The 13,165-nt window shown below is 36.4% G+C and overlaps 1 protein-coding gene across 1 annotated transcript in view; it reads left to right on the forward strand.

Annotated features, from left to right (window-relative positions):
- The window catches only part of LOC120624052, a 208,219-nt gene that overhangs the window by 175,403 nt on the left and 19,651 nt on the right, over positions 1 to 13,165 (forward strand). Inside the window, exon 8 of the mRNA XM_039890384.1 lies at positions 4,591 to 4,768. Coding sequence (XP_039746318.1) covers positions 4,591 to 4,768 — 178 coding nt within the window. The remainder of the gene's footprint in view (positions 1 to 4,590; positions 4,769 to 13,165) is intronic.

Here is a 13,165-nt window from a genome sequence, read left to right on the forward strand (position 1 = left end):
TCTCCTGCTTTTCGTGGAGTATAACAAATTAAGCTTAATTTTTATAATATATCATGGAATTCCGCAAAGTAAAGCCTGCTTCTATCCAATAAAAAAACAACTGCACATTAGCAGCCACCTATCAGCATCAAAAAACAGGGTATTGACCTCCTTTTATAAGGGAAAGTAATGAAAATGTAAGCACGATATTGTTCAGAATACAAATGATCTCAGTAAATTCACGGCTAGGATTCTGTCTCGTGAAAACCCACGGCCTTGGACTCAGAAAGCAGGGTCGCTGCCCACTGAGCCAGTCGGCCTAAATACGATTGCATTATCAAAACACTTCAGTCCTACATGGACTCAAACGATGTAAAGATAGCTCCCGGTGTCTTAGTCGTTTATCACTTGCTATACACAAGCTACGCTATATTTAATCCATCGTGTATTAAATCCGTATCGTAGTCTTGTAATCCGCCAAAGTTTCCACTAGCTCTGAAAGTTGTACTCAAGTTATAGGTAAGTTAGGAACCTCCCTAGACCCATTTAACCTGCGAGGGTTTTTATTTGAGCTCTGTGAATGTGGAATGAGACGACTCTCTTTATGGAACGTATAAGTTAGGCAACATAATTTGCCTTATCTCGAACCTTGGGCAGTGAAAGGAAAAGTTTTAACGTAAATTGTACATGGGCATAGTAAGAATAATAATATTTTATTGATTGCCTGGTTCACCAACCTGGTCAGATAGGTCCGGGACGATTCTCGTGTCGGGCTTGCATAATTGTTAGGTATTTGGATTCTCATACGTTTTAATAATGCATAGTGTTCCCAAAGGTGTGTGAGGTCCACCTATCCGGACTAGGCCAGCGTGGTGGACTACGGCCTTAACGCCTTCTCATTGTGTGCCCTGTAGTGGGCCGGTAATCAGTTGATATGATGAAGATGATATAAAATTAAGAATAACTAAATTAAATACATAAAATAATATTATTAAATGCAAGTAAAAATTCAAATAGATAAAAATATTTTATGCATATAAAAATTAAAAATGGAAATTAATTTTATAACAGCGAGTTTACTTATTCAATGGATGAATTAATAAATGACAAGGGTACTTGAAAGCATACCGCTCTTCTTTCATTATAGAGCTTTGGCTTCACTTTCGAGCCGATCGGTTTGACCCCAACATGTGCCTCTTACTTTTCGGAGTTATGTGCGTTTCTAATTTATGGAATTTAAAATATCACTTGCTTTTTGACGGCCGATTGGCGCAGTTTGCAGCGACCCTGCTTTCTGAGCCCACGGCCGTGAGTTCGTTTCCCACTACTGGAAAATGTTTATGTGATGAGCATGAATGTATTTATGTATATTATTCATAAAAAAAATATTCATCAGTCATCTTAGTGCCCATAACACAAGCTAAGCTTACTTTGGGGCTAGGTGGCCATGTTTGTATTGTCTTAGTATATTTTTTTTTTTACGGTGAAGGAAAACATCGTTAGGAAACTTTCCCTATAGCGTTCTCAAAGACGTGGGCCATATGGTGGGCCGGTAATGGGTTAACAATGATGATAAATAAATATAAATAAATTTATATATTACGACAATACGCACATCGCCATCTAGCCCCAAAGTAAGCGTAGCTTGTGTTAGGGGTACTAAGATAACTGATGAATATTTTTTTATTAATAATATACATGAATACCTCATAATATATAGATAAACACCAAAACATTCAGGTGCATCACACAAACATTTTCCAGTTGTGGGTATCGCCCACTGCACCAATCGGCCGTCGTTGATGATAATGATTTTACCCTACTTTATATTTTATTTACTGATATTTCTACGCTTTTTAAAACCAAATATTTCATTTTATCCCCATTATTGAGCTCTATACCGTTCTTCACAAAATATTTAAACAAAATTCCTCTTTTAAAAACAAAGTGCAAGCATCACTCATTAAAAATATTCGTGTCCCGTAAACGGAAACTGAAAGGACAAAAGACTTTGCCGTTGCCTGGAAGTCATAAGCGGAAGAGGCTTTATATATTCTTACTATTCATAAAAATATTCATCACCTACTTTAGTACCCATAACACAAGCTACGCTTACTTTGGGGGTAGATGGCGGTGTGTGTATTGTCGTAGTATATTTATATATTACTAGCTGTTGCCCGCGACTTCGTCTGCGTTTGCTTTTGTTGTAGCATTGAATTTAGTTGTAGTTCTAAAAAAAATTTAAGTATTTAGTATCGCTATGAGGGGTTTGCTGCTGTCCGCTGAGGAGTTCTGTCCTCTATCCAACCAATTTCATCAGATCTACACAAAGTTTGGGCAAAATTAAACACATATTAAAATATTAGTAGGGAAGTAGGGTATAATACACGGCAGACGTCGGCCTGCCTGGAAAACCATCATCACCCGCAGCTCTAAAACCGTCTCTCATGGGAGAGATGGTTTTAAAGCATACACCCACCGCGCTGCTCCAATGCGCGATGGTGGCCTAAAATTACATAAAAATGATTCTTTATCAAATTTGGTAGCATACCTATAACAACGCTACCTACCTGGTCCAATAATTTTACAGGCATTTTGTGATGCCCAATCCAAAGAAATTTAAAAAAAAAATTAAAATTTAAAATTGAAATTATGTATTAGGACGCCCTAATCAGCTATATATGTATAAATCCAGAATGGCAAGTATACTTTAGGATCACGCTTTTATAATATGATTCCTAAGGTCATTTTGGACTTACCTATGCATAAGTTTAAAGAATGTGTTAAAACACATTTATTACAGCGAGGTTATTATACAATTGATGAATTTCTTAATTACAAGGTTGCTTGGAAGCATCCGGCTCCGCTTTCATCTCTCACAAGATAGAAAAAGGAATTTTGAAATGTAAAATGTAATTTGTTAATGTTGGAAAAGAGCAACTGCTGAGTTTCTTGCCGGCTTCTTCTCGGTAGAATCTGCCTTCCAAACCGGTGGTAGAGTCACTACACACAGAGAGACTTGACGTTTCAAAAGTGCTTATATTAGGCCTACTTGAAATAAATGAATTTTGAATTTTGATTTTTTTGAATTTTGATCTTCAGGTTTAACAAACATCGTGACGCGATATTTTTATAAACATAAGATTAGCAGTTGTTTGGGGCTAGAACCGCGCGTAGTCCCCTTCCTACTTTAATGATAAAGTTCTATCTAAATCATTTAAGTTTTTTAGGATATACGAATATCACAAATTTTTCGCATTCATTGGTATCCTTAAGTCGGTTTATATGTTTGATATAAACCGACTTCGTATGCCCGTTTAATATAATTCATTTAAGGCTAAGTCGCAAACATAATAGAACAATATAAAACAAAACTTAAATCGCCAATCGTTCATGGTATGAGCATCAAAAAAGGCGGATTTCAGCTCTTATTGTCGAGTCCCCAAGTTAATGTTGTACAATAATTGACGGAATTCCCGCCCTGTAATGATCCGCAAGTTTGTAATTGTCGTTCACTTAGCAGTGGACCATTTTAAACGTTAAGGAATTTCACACGAAAACGTTTAAATTGATTGTCAGAAAATCGGGCGTTTTTGAATTTATATTTGACCTTATTTCACTCATGGAATCTTTAAATAGATATCTTCACTATCATTACAAGTTCATTTGTGGCTAGTAGTGTAGCTTGTCCTATTACAAGCTATCTATCTATCAGCTTAGTGCAGGTTGGAATACGTTTATGACTTAAGTGGACTTGCGATAGGTTGATAAATATAAATAAATAAATATATACTACGACATTACACACATCGCCATCTAGCCCCAAAGTAAGCGTAGCTTGTGTTATGGGTACTTAGTTGACTGATGAATATCTTTTTAATGAATAATATACATATAAACACCCAGCCACTGAAAAACAGTTATGTTCATCACACAAACATTTTCCAGTTGTGGGAATCGAACCCACGGCCTTTGACTCAGAGAGCAGGGTTACCACACTGCCAACTGCGCAAATCGGCCGTCAAAATGATATAGCTATTTAAAGATTCCACGAGTGAAAATATTAGGTCGAATATGAATTGTAAAAACCCTGATTTTCTGCCGGACCCAGTTTGATCTTTGGTACGCATCTTTTATGTCAGAGTTATGTACTTTTTTAATTTACGCAATCAAATGCAATCAAATATCACTAGCTTTAATGGTGAAGAAAAGACATCGTGAGGAAACCTGCGCGCCGGAGAGTTCTCCGTAACGTTCTCGAAAGCGTGTGAAGTCTACCATTAAGCCGTAGGAAAACATGGCTGAAAACGTTGTGAAGAAATTTAATATTAAATATACTAGGACATATTTCCATAGGTACTCATGCCTGTCCACCAGAGATTGCGGTCCAGTCTACAAGCCAGTGTAGTTTTACATTTAAACGATCCAGAATGGTTCATACAAAAACTGTGCTGACTTAACACGTTTCCTAAGGATATCCGCTTGGAATAGGTTCAGTTGCACGAGTCCCGTGAGCCACATACATCCCTCGGGTGTAATAAGATTTTATGAGCCATATTTGGCTCACGGGAAAAAGAAAGATCGAGTATAAATTATCAATCTTTTCCTCAGGGTCTCTTCTCCCGCATGACCTTCCGCGAGCCTGTATGGGTGGGAGGTGCTGGCAACACCACAGGACTTCAAAGCAAGCTGGGCCTGTCAGAAGGCTTACTCGGATGCGTCGACTTCCTCCGAATAAACGGCGATACGTACCGGCTTGTGAAGGATGCTGTATCTACTTCAGATATCGGTAAGTTATATCTGCGACCTAACTAACATTAATTTTTCAGGCCTCCAAATATCTCGTAACGTAGATCTTATTACGTCACTTTTAAGCTATAAGTATCCAAGTTATTAAACACCCGTGTTTTACTTTACATTAACGCACTTGTGCTTTATGATATCCAATTATAGTCATTTTTGTGCCTCACTGCAAGTTATATGACAAATCATTCTTAATTAGTTTTTTCTTTAATAATAACAACAAAAAGTTTGAATGGCGCCAAAAATAGTGCACACCTTTTTTCCCCATAAAAACTTCTGGGTGTTATTATTATTAAAACAGTCAAACGGAAGGCATTTGAATCTTCTTTCGATTAGAAATAGTATTTATAGATTGGCGTTTATTGGACTTAAATAAAGAAAATAAACATAGCAGGTATTTCATTCACGCTAAAGGTAAGTAAAGAGAAATTGAAATTCAAAGCGCGCCTCATTCGTTTCAAAGTAATTAGATTCGAAAGTTCGCCGAGTTATCAAACTTATTAACTTTAATATCGGTCCAAAATTCTGTATTCCACGAAGAATCCCATTAACAAGTTTGATACTTAGGTAGGTACCATCCGTTTCTCACTCCTGAGTACCGAAGAATACAACTTTTGGAAAAGTTTGAAAAAAACACTAAAAACAAAATAAAAATAATCCCCCCACAGTAGTCAAGCCCTATATGAAATCCACCATTTTGTAGCCGTGGCCAACTTGGATCAATTATCACCAAACTAATTCTCCCGTCTAAATTCACATTAAAAAAAACAAAATTAAAATCGGTTCTGCCGTTCGTTAGCTACGATGCCACAGCCACACACACAGTCACACATATAAAACACACACACACACACACACACATATATATACACACATACACATATACAACGTAAAAGTTGTCGACGCCACGTTGCCACGTCGATTTTGCGTCGGGGGTGGATAGAATTTGAAGGAAAATATGTCTTCGTAAGGGGCAAAATAAATGCAAATTGCAAATTAAATGTTTTGCAACAATAGCTTACGAGTATGTTTTTACTCGGTGTGTTATCATCAATGCAATCTACAGCTGGATAAAAGGCCTCTCCCAGTCCCAACGTCAGGGTTGCCCGTTCTTGGTTCCCCGGACGTCCAATAAATCCAACGAGAGGGACATGCCGTGGTGGTTTTTAGTTCGGGTAAACGAGTCCCACATAACCTCTGTCCTGCCCAAAAGGACAGAGGTAGCCATAAAGCTTTACCACCACGACAAAAAAAAAAAAAAAAAAAAGGGTTGCCCGTTCTCCTCTGCCACTCTTAATGGATCCTTCTAAATTATTAATGTGTTCCATGGCCTCTAGGTCCCCCATTACCGATTTTACAGGCAGGATCTTCTGCAATAATAAGCGGAAGGAGAACGCCGTCCACAGCTATTAATAATAAATACATACTAGTAAACTGTTATACATCTAACATTTAAAGGTATACTCAGTTATCGAGCCGTCATGTGTATTTTTTTTTATTAAACTACAAGTTAGCCCTTGTCTGCAATCTCACCTGGTGGTAACTGACGATGCAGTCTATGATGGAAGTGGGCTAACCTGTTAGGGAGTATGGTAGTCATACTCCTAATCGGTTTCTACGCGATATCGCACCGGAACAATAAATCGCCTAGCACTTCTTTGTCGGTAGGGTGGTACACCCTACTAACCACGGCCAAAGCCTCCCTCCAGTCTAGACCCGAGAAAATACAGAAATTATAAATTCTGTCATTATTCCTGCCAGGAATCGAACTCCTACTTAAATTCACAGCGTGTACAGTTGCGCCAGGAAGGTCGTCAGGAAGGTTTTGCTCTTCTTTTACGATTTGCCACTTTATTGGTGTTCTCGGAAGAGAAATATTTTACAACCCTGAAACGAAAATTCTGTTTGCTGCGCGCTAAGATGGCCTTGGGGCAGCCCTTTGATTCTATCAAACCTAACGGGGCCCTCTCGGAAATCCGTTGGAAGTCATTTTATACTACATTTTTTTTGTTACTTATTTTTATTTTATTTAATGCCTCACGTGTGTTAATGTTTGACATTATTGAGACCGCCTATTTATATAAAAGACATTTGTTTATTAATTCGTTGAAAACTGTAAAGATATGCATAATTGTGGAACATTTTTTTTCTACTGAAAATCATCTTTATCATTGGCCTCCGTAGCTTTACTTACAAAATTAAAGGACCCAATTGGTAGGTATTTTTTTAACCTAAAGTAGTCATAGAAAGTGGTCTACATTTCAAATTGATGTTATATTGAACGTACGTTCACCTTCTTGGAAAGTCGGTTGAAAAAAAGTAAAGCAACTTCGTAACAAAAAGGCTGTCTCTATAAATCTTTTCTAACTTCAAAGAGCGTTAGAAAAATCGTTACAAAGTAATACCCATCTACAAAACTACACATTTTCAATCGCAATCGACATAAATTGTTCGCTTCCATCCCCTGTCTCTAGTCCTCAGTCCCCACAGGATACGAGTCGGGTATTGCATTTGATCTCGTGACGTCACAGTACACTCGACGTATCTTACGACAAATGGATCGACTTCAAGAGGGGAATGCAAAATAATACACCATCCTCTTGAAATCGTTGTTCATTTCAACTGCATTAAACAGAGAGAAGTGTAGATGTAATAATTTTTTTTTTCAAAAAAAGGGTTATTTTTATAGTAAAAGTACTTACAGCGTCCATCATATTTTACAATAATGCTAATAATAACTAAATTCAAAAGTATTATTTACTGAATCCAAATACCGATTTTATAACATGATATCGAAGGTAATATTAGATTTACCGTAACATAAGTTGAAAGAATGTATAAGAACACATTTAATACAACGAGATTACTATACTATTTATGAATTTTTAAAGACAAGGTTGCTTGGAAGCAAGCCGCTTTCATCTCACACAACTTCACAAGATAGAACAATGATTGTTAAATTGTAAAATGATGTTGGAAAAGAGCAACTGCAGAGTTGCTTGCCGGCTTCTTCTTGGTAGAGTCTTCCTTCCAAACCGGTGGATAATCGCTACAAACAGAGATAGAAACTTGACGTTTCAAAAGTGCTTATATTGGATAGAAGCACGCGTTACTTTTCCGAAATCCTATATCATATATTATGAAAATTAAGCTTAATTTGCTATAATCCGCAAAAAGCAGGAGAATCTGTATGGTGTAATTTATAATTTCTTCAATCCTTATACTCCACACCAAACAGATCTTCGACAATGTACCCTCTTCGCACGTTTCACTCCGAAACCGGAGCATCCTCAGGAGATGTTGACTTTACAATGGACTTAAGTCTTTTCGCGGAGTTCAGCAAATGAAGCGTAGTTTTCATAAAAGTTCTTATATTAGGCTTACTTTATTTTTTTTATATTAACAAGTACGACCAGTACTCTTGGGCATTAAAATATTAGTATTAGTAGAGAAGGTAGGTCGTTAAAGGTTACATTATTTATAACTTATCGAAGCTCTGTTCCCAAAAGCTAATTAACCAGGGAAGTTTTATCTAATTAGTAATGTCGTCCTAACGAACGTCATTCGTTACCCTACACGCACCGGCTAATGAGAATGAATGGTGGTATATCACGCACTAAGGCACGCGTGGCTGGTTTATTGAAAAAGTCAAGCAAAGAAATGTGCATGCTACAAAATTCCTTTTTTTTCTAATTCTCAGATTGCCTGGCAGAGATCGCTACTAAGCCTTTGGTATTCTTCTTCTATTTTTGAAGTAAAACTTCTTTAGGCGCGACTAGGGAGTAGCTCAGATTATTTTCTGACGGAAGAAACGCTGACGTCAGACGTCTGTGTAGTTTCTGCTATTCAAAAATAATAATTTGGATTGGTCGTAAGTATATGATAATATGTCATATACTCCACGCTTCTTGATTTATACGCCAGCTAGTGGCAAATATCAGTTAGGATTATTTATTTCCAATATTTTCAAACGGATCAATTGTAAATAGCAAAGTGAATAAAAATTCAACAGTTTAAAAAAAAATGTTGAAGGACGCATAAGTATATTTCATAAAGAATAATCCTGCAAAAATATTAAATCAAAATAAATGTACTCTGTTTTACTCTTATAATTTATAAAATAATTGTCCAGAACATTTATTTTATTTTATGAACAACAACATCACACAATTTTTCTTTTTAAACAATGATCACCAAAATTAACTTGCTATAATCACTGTTCACACAAATTACTTCACAATGCACAATTATTGCTAAGTCAATATAATTAGCAAATGTGCACCATAATCTCAACATCTTCTGAAGATCTATGGCATCTGGTTGTTGTGGATTATAACAAATTAGGCTTGGTGTTTGCCAGTCATATCTATACATGGCAAAATAACGCTTCCTGCCAACCAATGAATTTTATTCGTTAAGAAGCATATTTATTTTTCCATACAACCTAATCCTAAACATTCTAAGTGTTAACTTATGACAAGCCTATTGAAGATAAAAGTCCGACAAGTGCGTAGTACCAACGCTACGCGACGCGTAGCTAATAAAGTGACAGAACTCACTTTATTTACTTTTGTATGATGTTAGGGCTATATCTGATTTATTTCAGTGAAAACTTTCGCAATGGTTTGCTCAAAAACTATTAGCGTTTTAGTTTAATAATGTACTTCTAAAGCCGCTGAATTAATATTTCGGTTTTCATTTACACGTTATAAATTCAAATTCAAAATTCAAATTCAAAATTTCTTTATTCATGTAGGCCTATCACAAGCACTTATGAAGCGTTCATACATATTTGTTTACATAATTGTAACGGGATGGTGATAACTTCGTTCGCCAACTTAAATCTAAAGCTACGAGGGTTCCAAACGCGCCCGGTCTAAGAAGAGCCCACAACAAACTTAGCCGGGAGAAGAGCCCACAACAAACTTAGCCTTATATATAACAAAGTCGGGTTTTTTTGTAACATACATTCGTGTAAGTATGTTGATAAGCACTATTCGGCGTGCGTCTTACATCATGTATTTACTTAAATAGAATATGAGTTATAGATTCAGTTGACCGTTAATTTACCTAAAAACTTCTGCCTTCGGCAACTAAAACGTTTCGGTTCAAAACACTTTTACACGAACTCCACGTAATTTCAAACAGGGGTTAATATTCCGGGAGACGAGGGTGCGTTATTTACGGCCTTCATCTTGCCCTTGTAGTGCCTGCACCCTTAGTACAAGATTACCCAACTCGCAAGCCCAGATATAAATTGTTCGCTTCCATCCCCTGTCTCTAGTCCTCAGTCCCCACAGGATACGAGTCGGGTATTGCATTTGATCTCGTGACGTCACAGTACACTCGACGTATCTTACGACAAATGGATCGACTTCAAGAGGGGAATGCAAAATAATACACCATCCTCTTGAAATCGTTGTTCATTTCAACTGCATTAAACAGAGAGAAGTGTAGATGTAATAATTTTTTTTTTCAAAAAAAGGGTTATTTTTATAGTAAAAGTACTTACAGCGTCCATCATATTTTACAATAATGCTAATAATAACTAAATTCAAAAGTATTATTTACTGAATCCAAATACCGATTTTATAACATGATATCGAAGGTAATATTAGATTTACCGTAACATAAGTTGAAAGAATGTATAAGAACACATTTAATACAACGAGATTACTATACTATTTATGAATTTTTAAAGACAAGGTTGCTTGGAAGCAAGCCGCTTTCATCTCACACAACTTCACAAGATAGAACAATGATTGTTAAATTGTAAAATGATGTTGGAAAAGAGCAACTGCAGAGTTGCTTGCCGGCTTCTTCTTGGTAGAGTCTTCCTTCCAAACCGGTGGATAATCGCTACAAACAGAGATAGAAACTTGACGTTTCAAAAGTGCTTATATTGGATAGAAGCACGCGTTACTTTTCCGAAATCCTATATCATATATTATGAAAATTAAGCTTAATTTGCTATAATCCGCAAAAAGCAGGAGAATCTGTATGGTGTAATTTATAATTTCTTCAATCCTTATACTCCACACCAAACAGATCTTCGACAATGTACCCTCTTCGCACGTTTCACTCCGAAACCGGAGCATCCTCAGGAGATGTTGACTTTACAATGGACTTAAGTCTTTTCGCGGAGTTCAGCAAATGAAGCGTAGTTTTCATAAAAGTTCTTATATTAGGCTTACTTTATTTTTTTTATATTAACAAGTACGACCAGTACTCTTGGGCATTAAAATATTAGTATTAGTAGAGAAGGTAGGTCGTTAAAGGTTACATTATTTATAACTTATCGAAGCTCTGTTCCCAAAAGCTAATTAACCAGGGAAGTTTTATCTAATTAGTAATGTCGTCCTAACGAACGTCATTCGTTACCCTACACGCACCGGCTAATGAGAATGAATGGTGGTATATCACGCACTAAGGCACGCGTGGCTGGTTTATTGAAAAAGTCAAGCAAAGAAATGTGCATGCTACAAAATTCCTTTTTTTTCTAATTCTCAGATTGCCTGGCAGAGATCGCTACTAAGCCTTTGGTATTCTTCTTCTATTTTTGAAGTAAAACTTCTTTAGGCGCGACTAGGGAGTAGCTCAGATTATTTTCTGACGGAAGAAACGCTGACGTCAGACGTCTGTGTAGTTTCTGCTATTCAAAAATAATAATTTGGATTGGTCGTAAGTATATGATAATATGTCATATACTCCACGCTTCTTGATTTATACGCCAGCTAGTGGCAAATATCAGTTAGGATTATTTATTTCCAATATTTTCAAACGGATCAATTGTAAATAGCAAAGTGAATAAAAATTCAACAGTTTAAAAAAAAATGTTGAAGGACGCATAAGTATATTTCATAAAGAATAATCCTGCAAAAATATTAAATCAAAATAAATGTACTCTGTTTTACTCTTATAATTTATAAAATAATTGTCCAGAACATTTATTTTATTTTATGAACAACAACATCACACAATTTTTCTTTTTAAACAATGATCACCAAAATTAACTTGCTATAATCACTGTTCACACAAATTACTTCACAATGCACAATTATTGCTAAGTCAATATAATTAGCAAATGTGCACCATAATCTCAACATCTTCTGAAGATCTATGGCATCTGGTTGTTGTGGATTATAACAAATTAGGCTTGGTGTTTGCCAGTCATATCTATACATGGCAAAATAACGCTTCCTGCCAACCAATGAATTTTATTCGTTAAGAAGCATATTTATTTTTCCATACAACCTAATCCTAAACATTCTAAGTGTTAACTTATGACAAGCCTATTGAAGATAAAAGTCCGACAAGTGCGTAGTACCAACGCTACGCGACGCGTAGCTAATAAAGTGACAGAACTCACTTTATTTACTTTTGTATGATGTTAGGGCTATATCTGATTTATTTCAGTGAAAACTTTCGCAATGGTTTGCTCAAAAACTATTAGCGTTTTAGTTTAATAATGTACTTCTAAAGCCGCTGAATTAATATTTCGGTTTTCATTTACACGTTATAAATTCAAATTCAAAATTCAAATTCAAAATTTCTTTATTCATGTAGGCCTATCACAAGCACTTATGAAGCGTTCATACATATTTGTTTACATAATTGTAACGGGATGGTGATAACTTCGTTCGCCAACTTAAATCTAAAGCTACGAGGGTTCCAAACGCGCCCGGTCTAAGAAGAGCCCACAACAAACTTAGCCGGGAGAAGAGCCCACAACAAACTTAGCCTTATATATAACAAAGTCGGGTTTTTTTGTAACATACATTCGTGTAAGTATGTTGATAAGCACTATTCGGCGTGCGTCTTACATCATGTATTTACTTAAATAGAATATGAGTTATAGATTCAGTTGACCGTTAATTTACCTAAAAACTTCTGCCTTCGGCAACTAAAACGTTTCGGTTCAAAACACTTTTACACGAACTCCACGTAATTTCAAACAGGGGTTAATATTCCGGGAGACGAGGGTGCGTTATTTACGGCCTTCATCTTGCCCTTGTAGTGCCTGCACCCTTAGTACAAGATTACCCAACTCGCAAGCCCAGATAGTTTTCGAGTATCCCACCACACTTATAGCCTACTCGTGTCCCACTTCTTCATACAGGGGAGAGAGGGATCTAGAGCTCAACCCTCTACGCTGCTCCAAATCTGGTAACCAAGGACCTTGTGATTCATAAAAATTTCACAGCACGTCCCGAGAAGTACTTATTCGCCATACTTTTTTCTGCCGCAAACCGCCTTCAGGAGAGCCTCTTGCTTGTTTCATATAAAACAAAACCAACGAAACGCTATAAAGTTTTTTTTATATAATAATAAATAAACTTATGACCACGACAACACACACATCTCCATCTAGCCCCCAAATTAA

This window comes from Pararge aegeria, chromosome 1 (assembly GCF_905163445.1).
Source record: "Pararge aegeria chromosome 1, ilParAegt1.1, whole genome shotgun sequence".
NCBI classification, from domain to species: Eukaryota; Metazoa; Arthropoda; class Insecta; order Lepidoptera; family Nymphalidae; genus Pararge; species Pararge aegeria.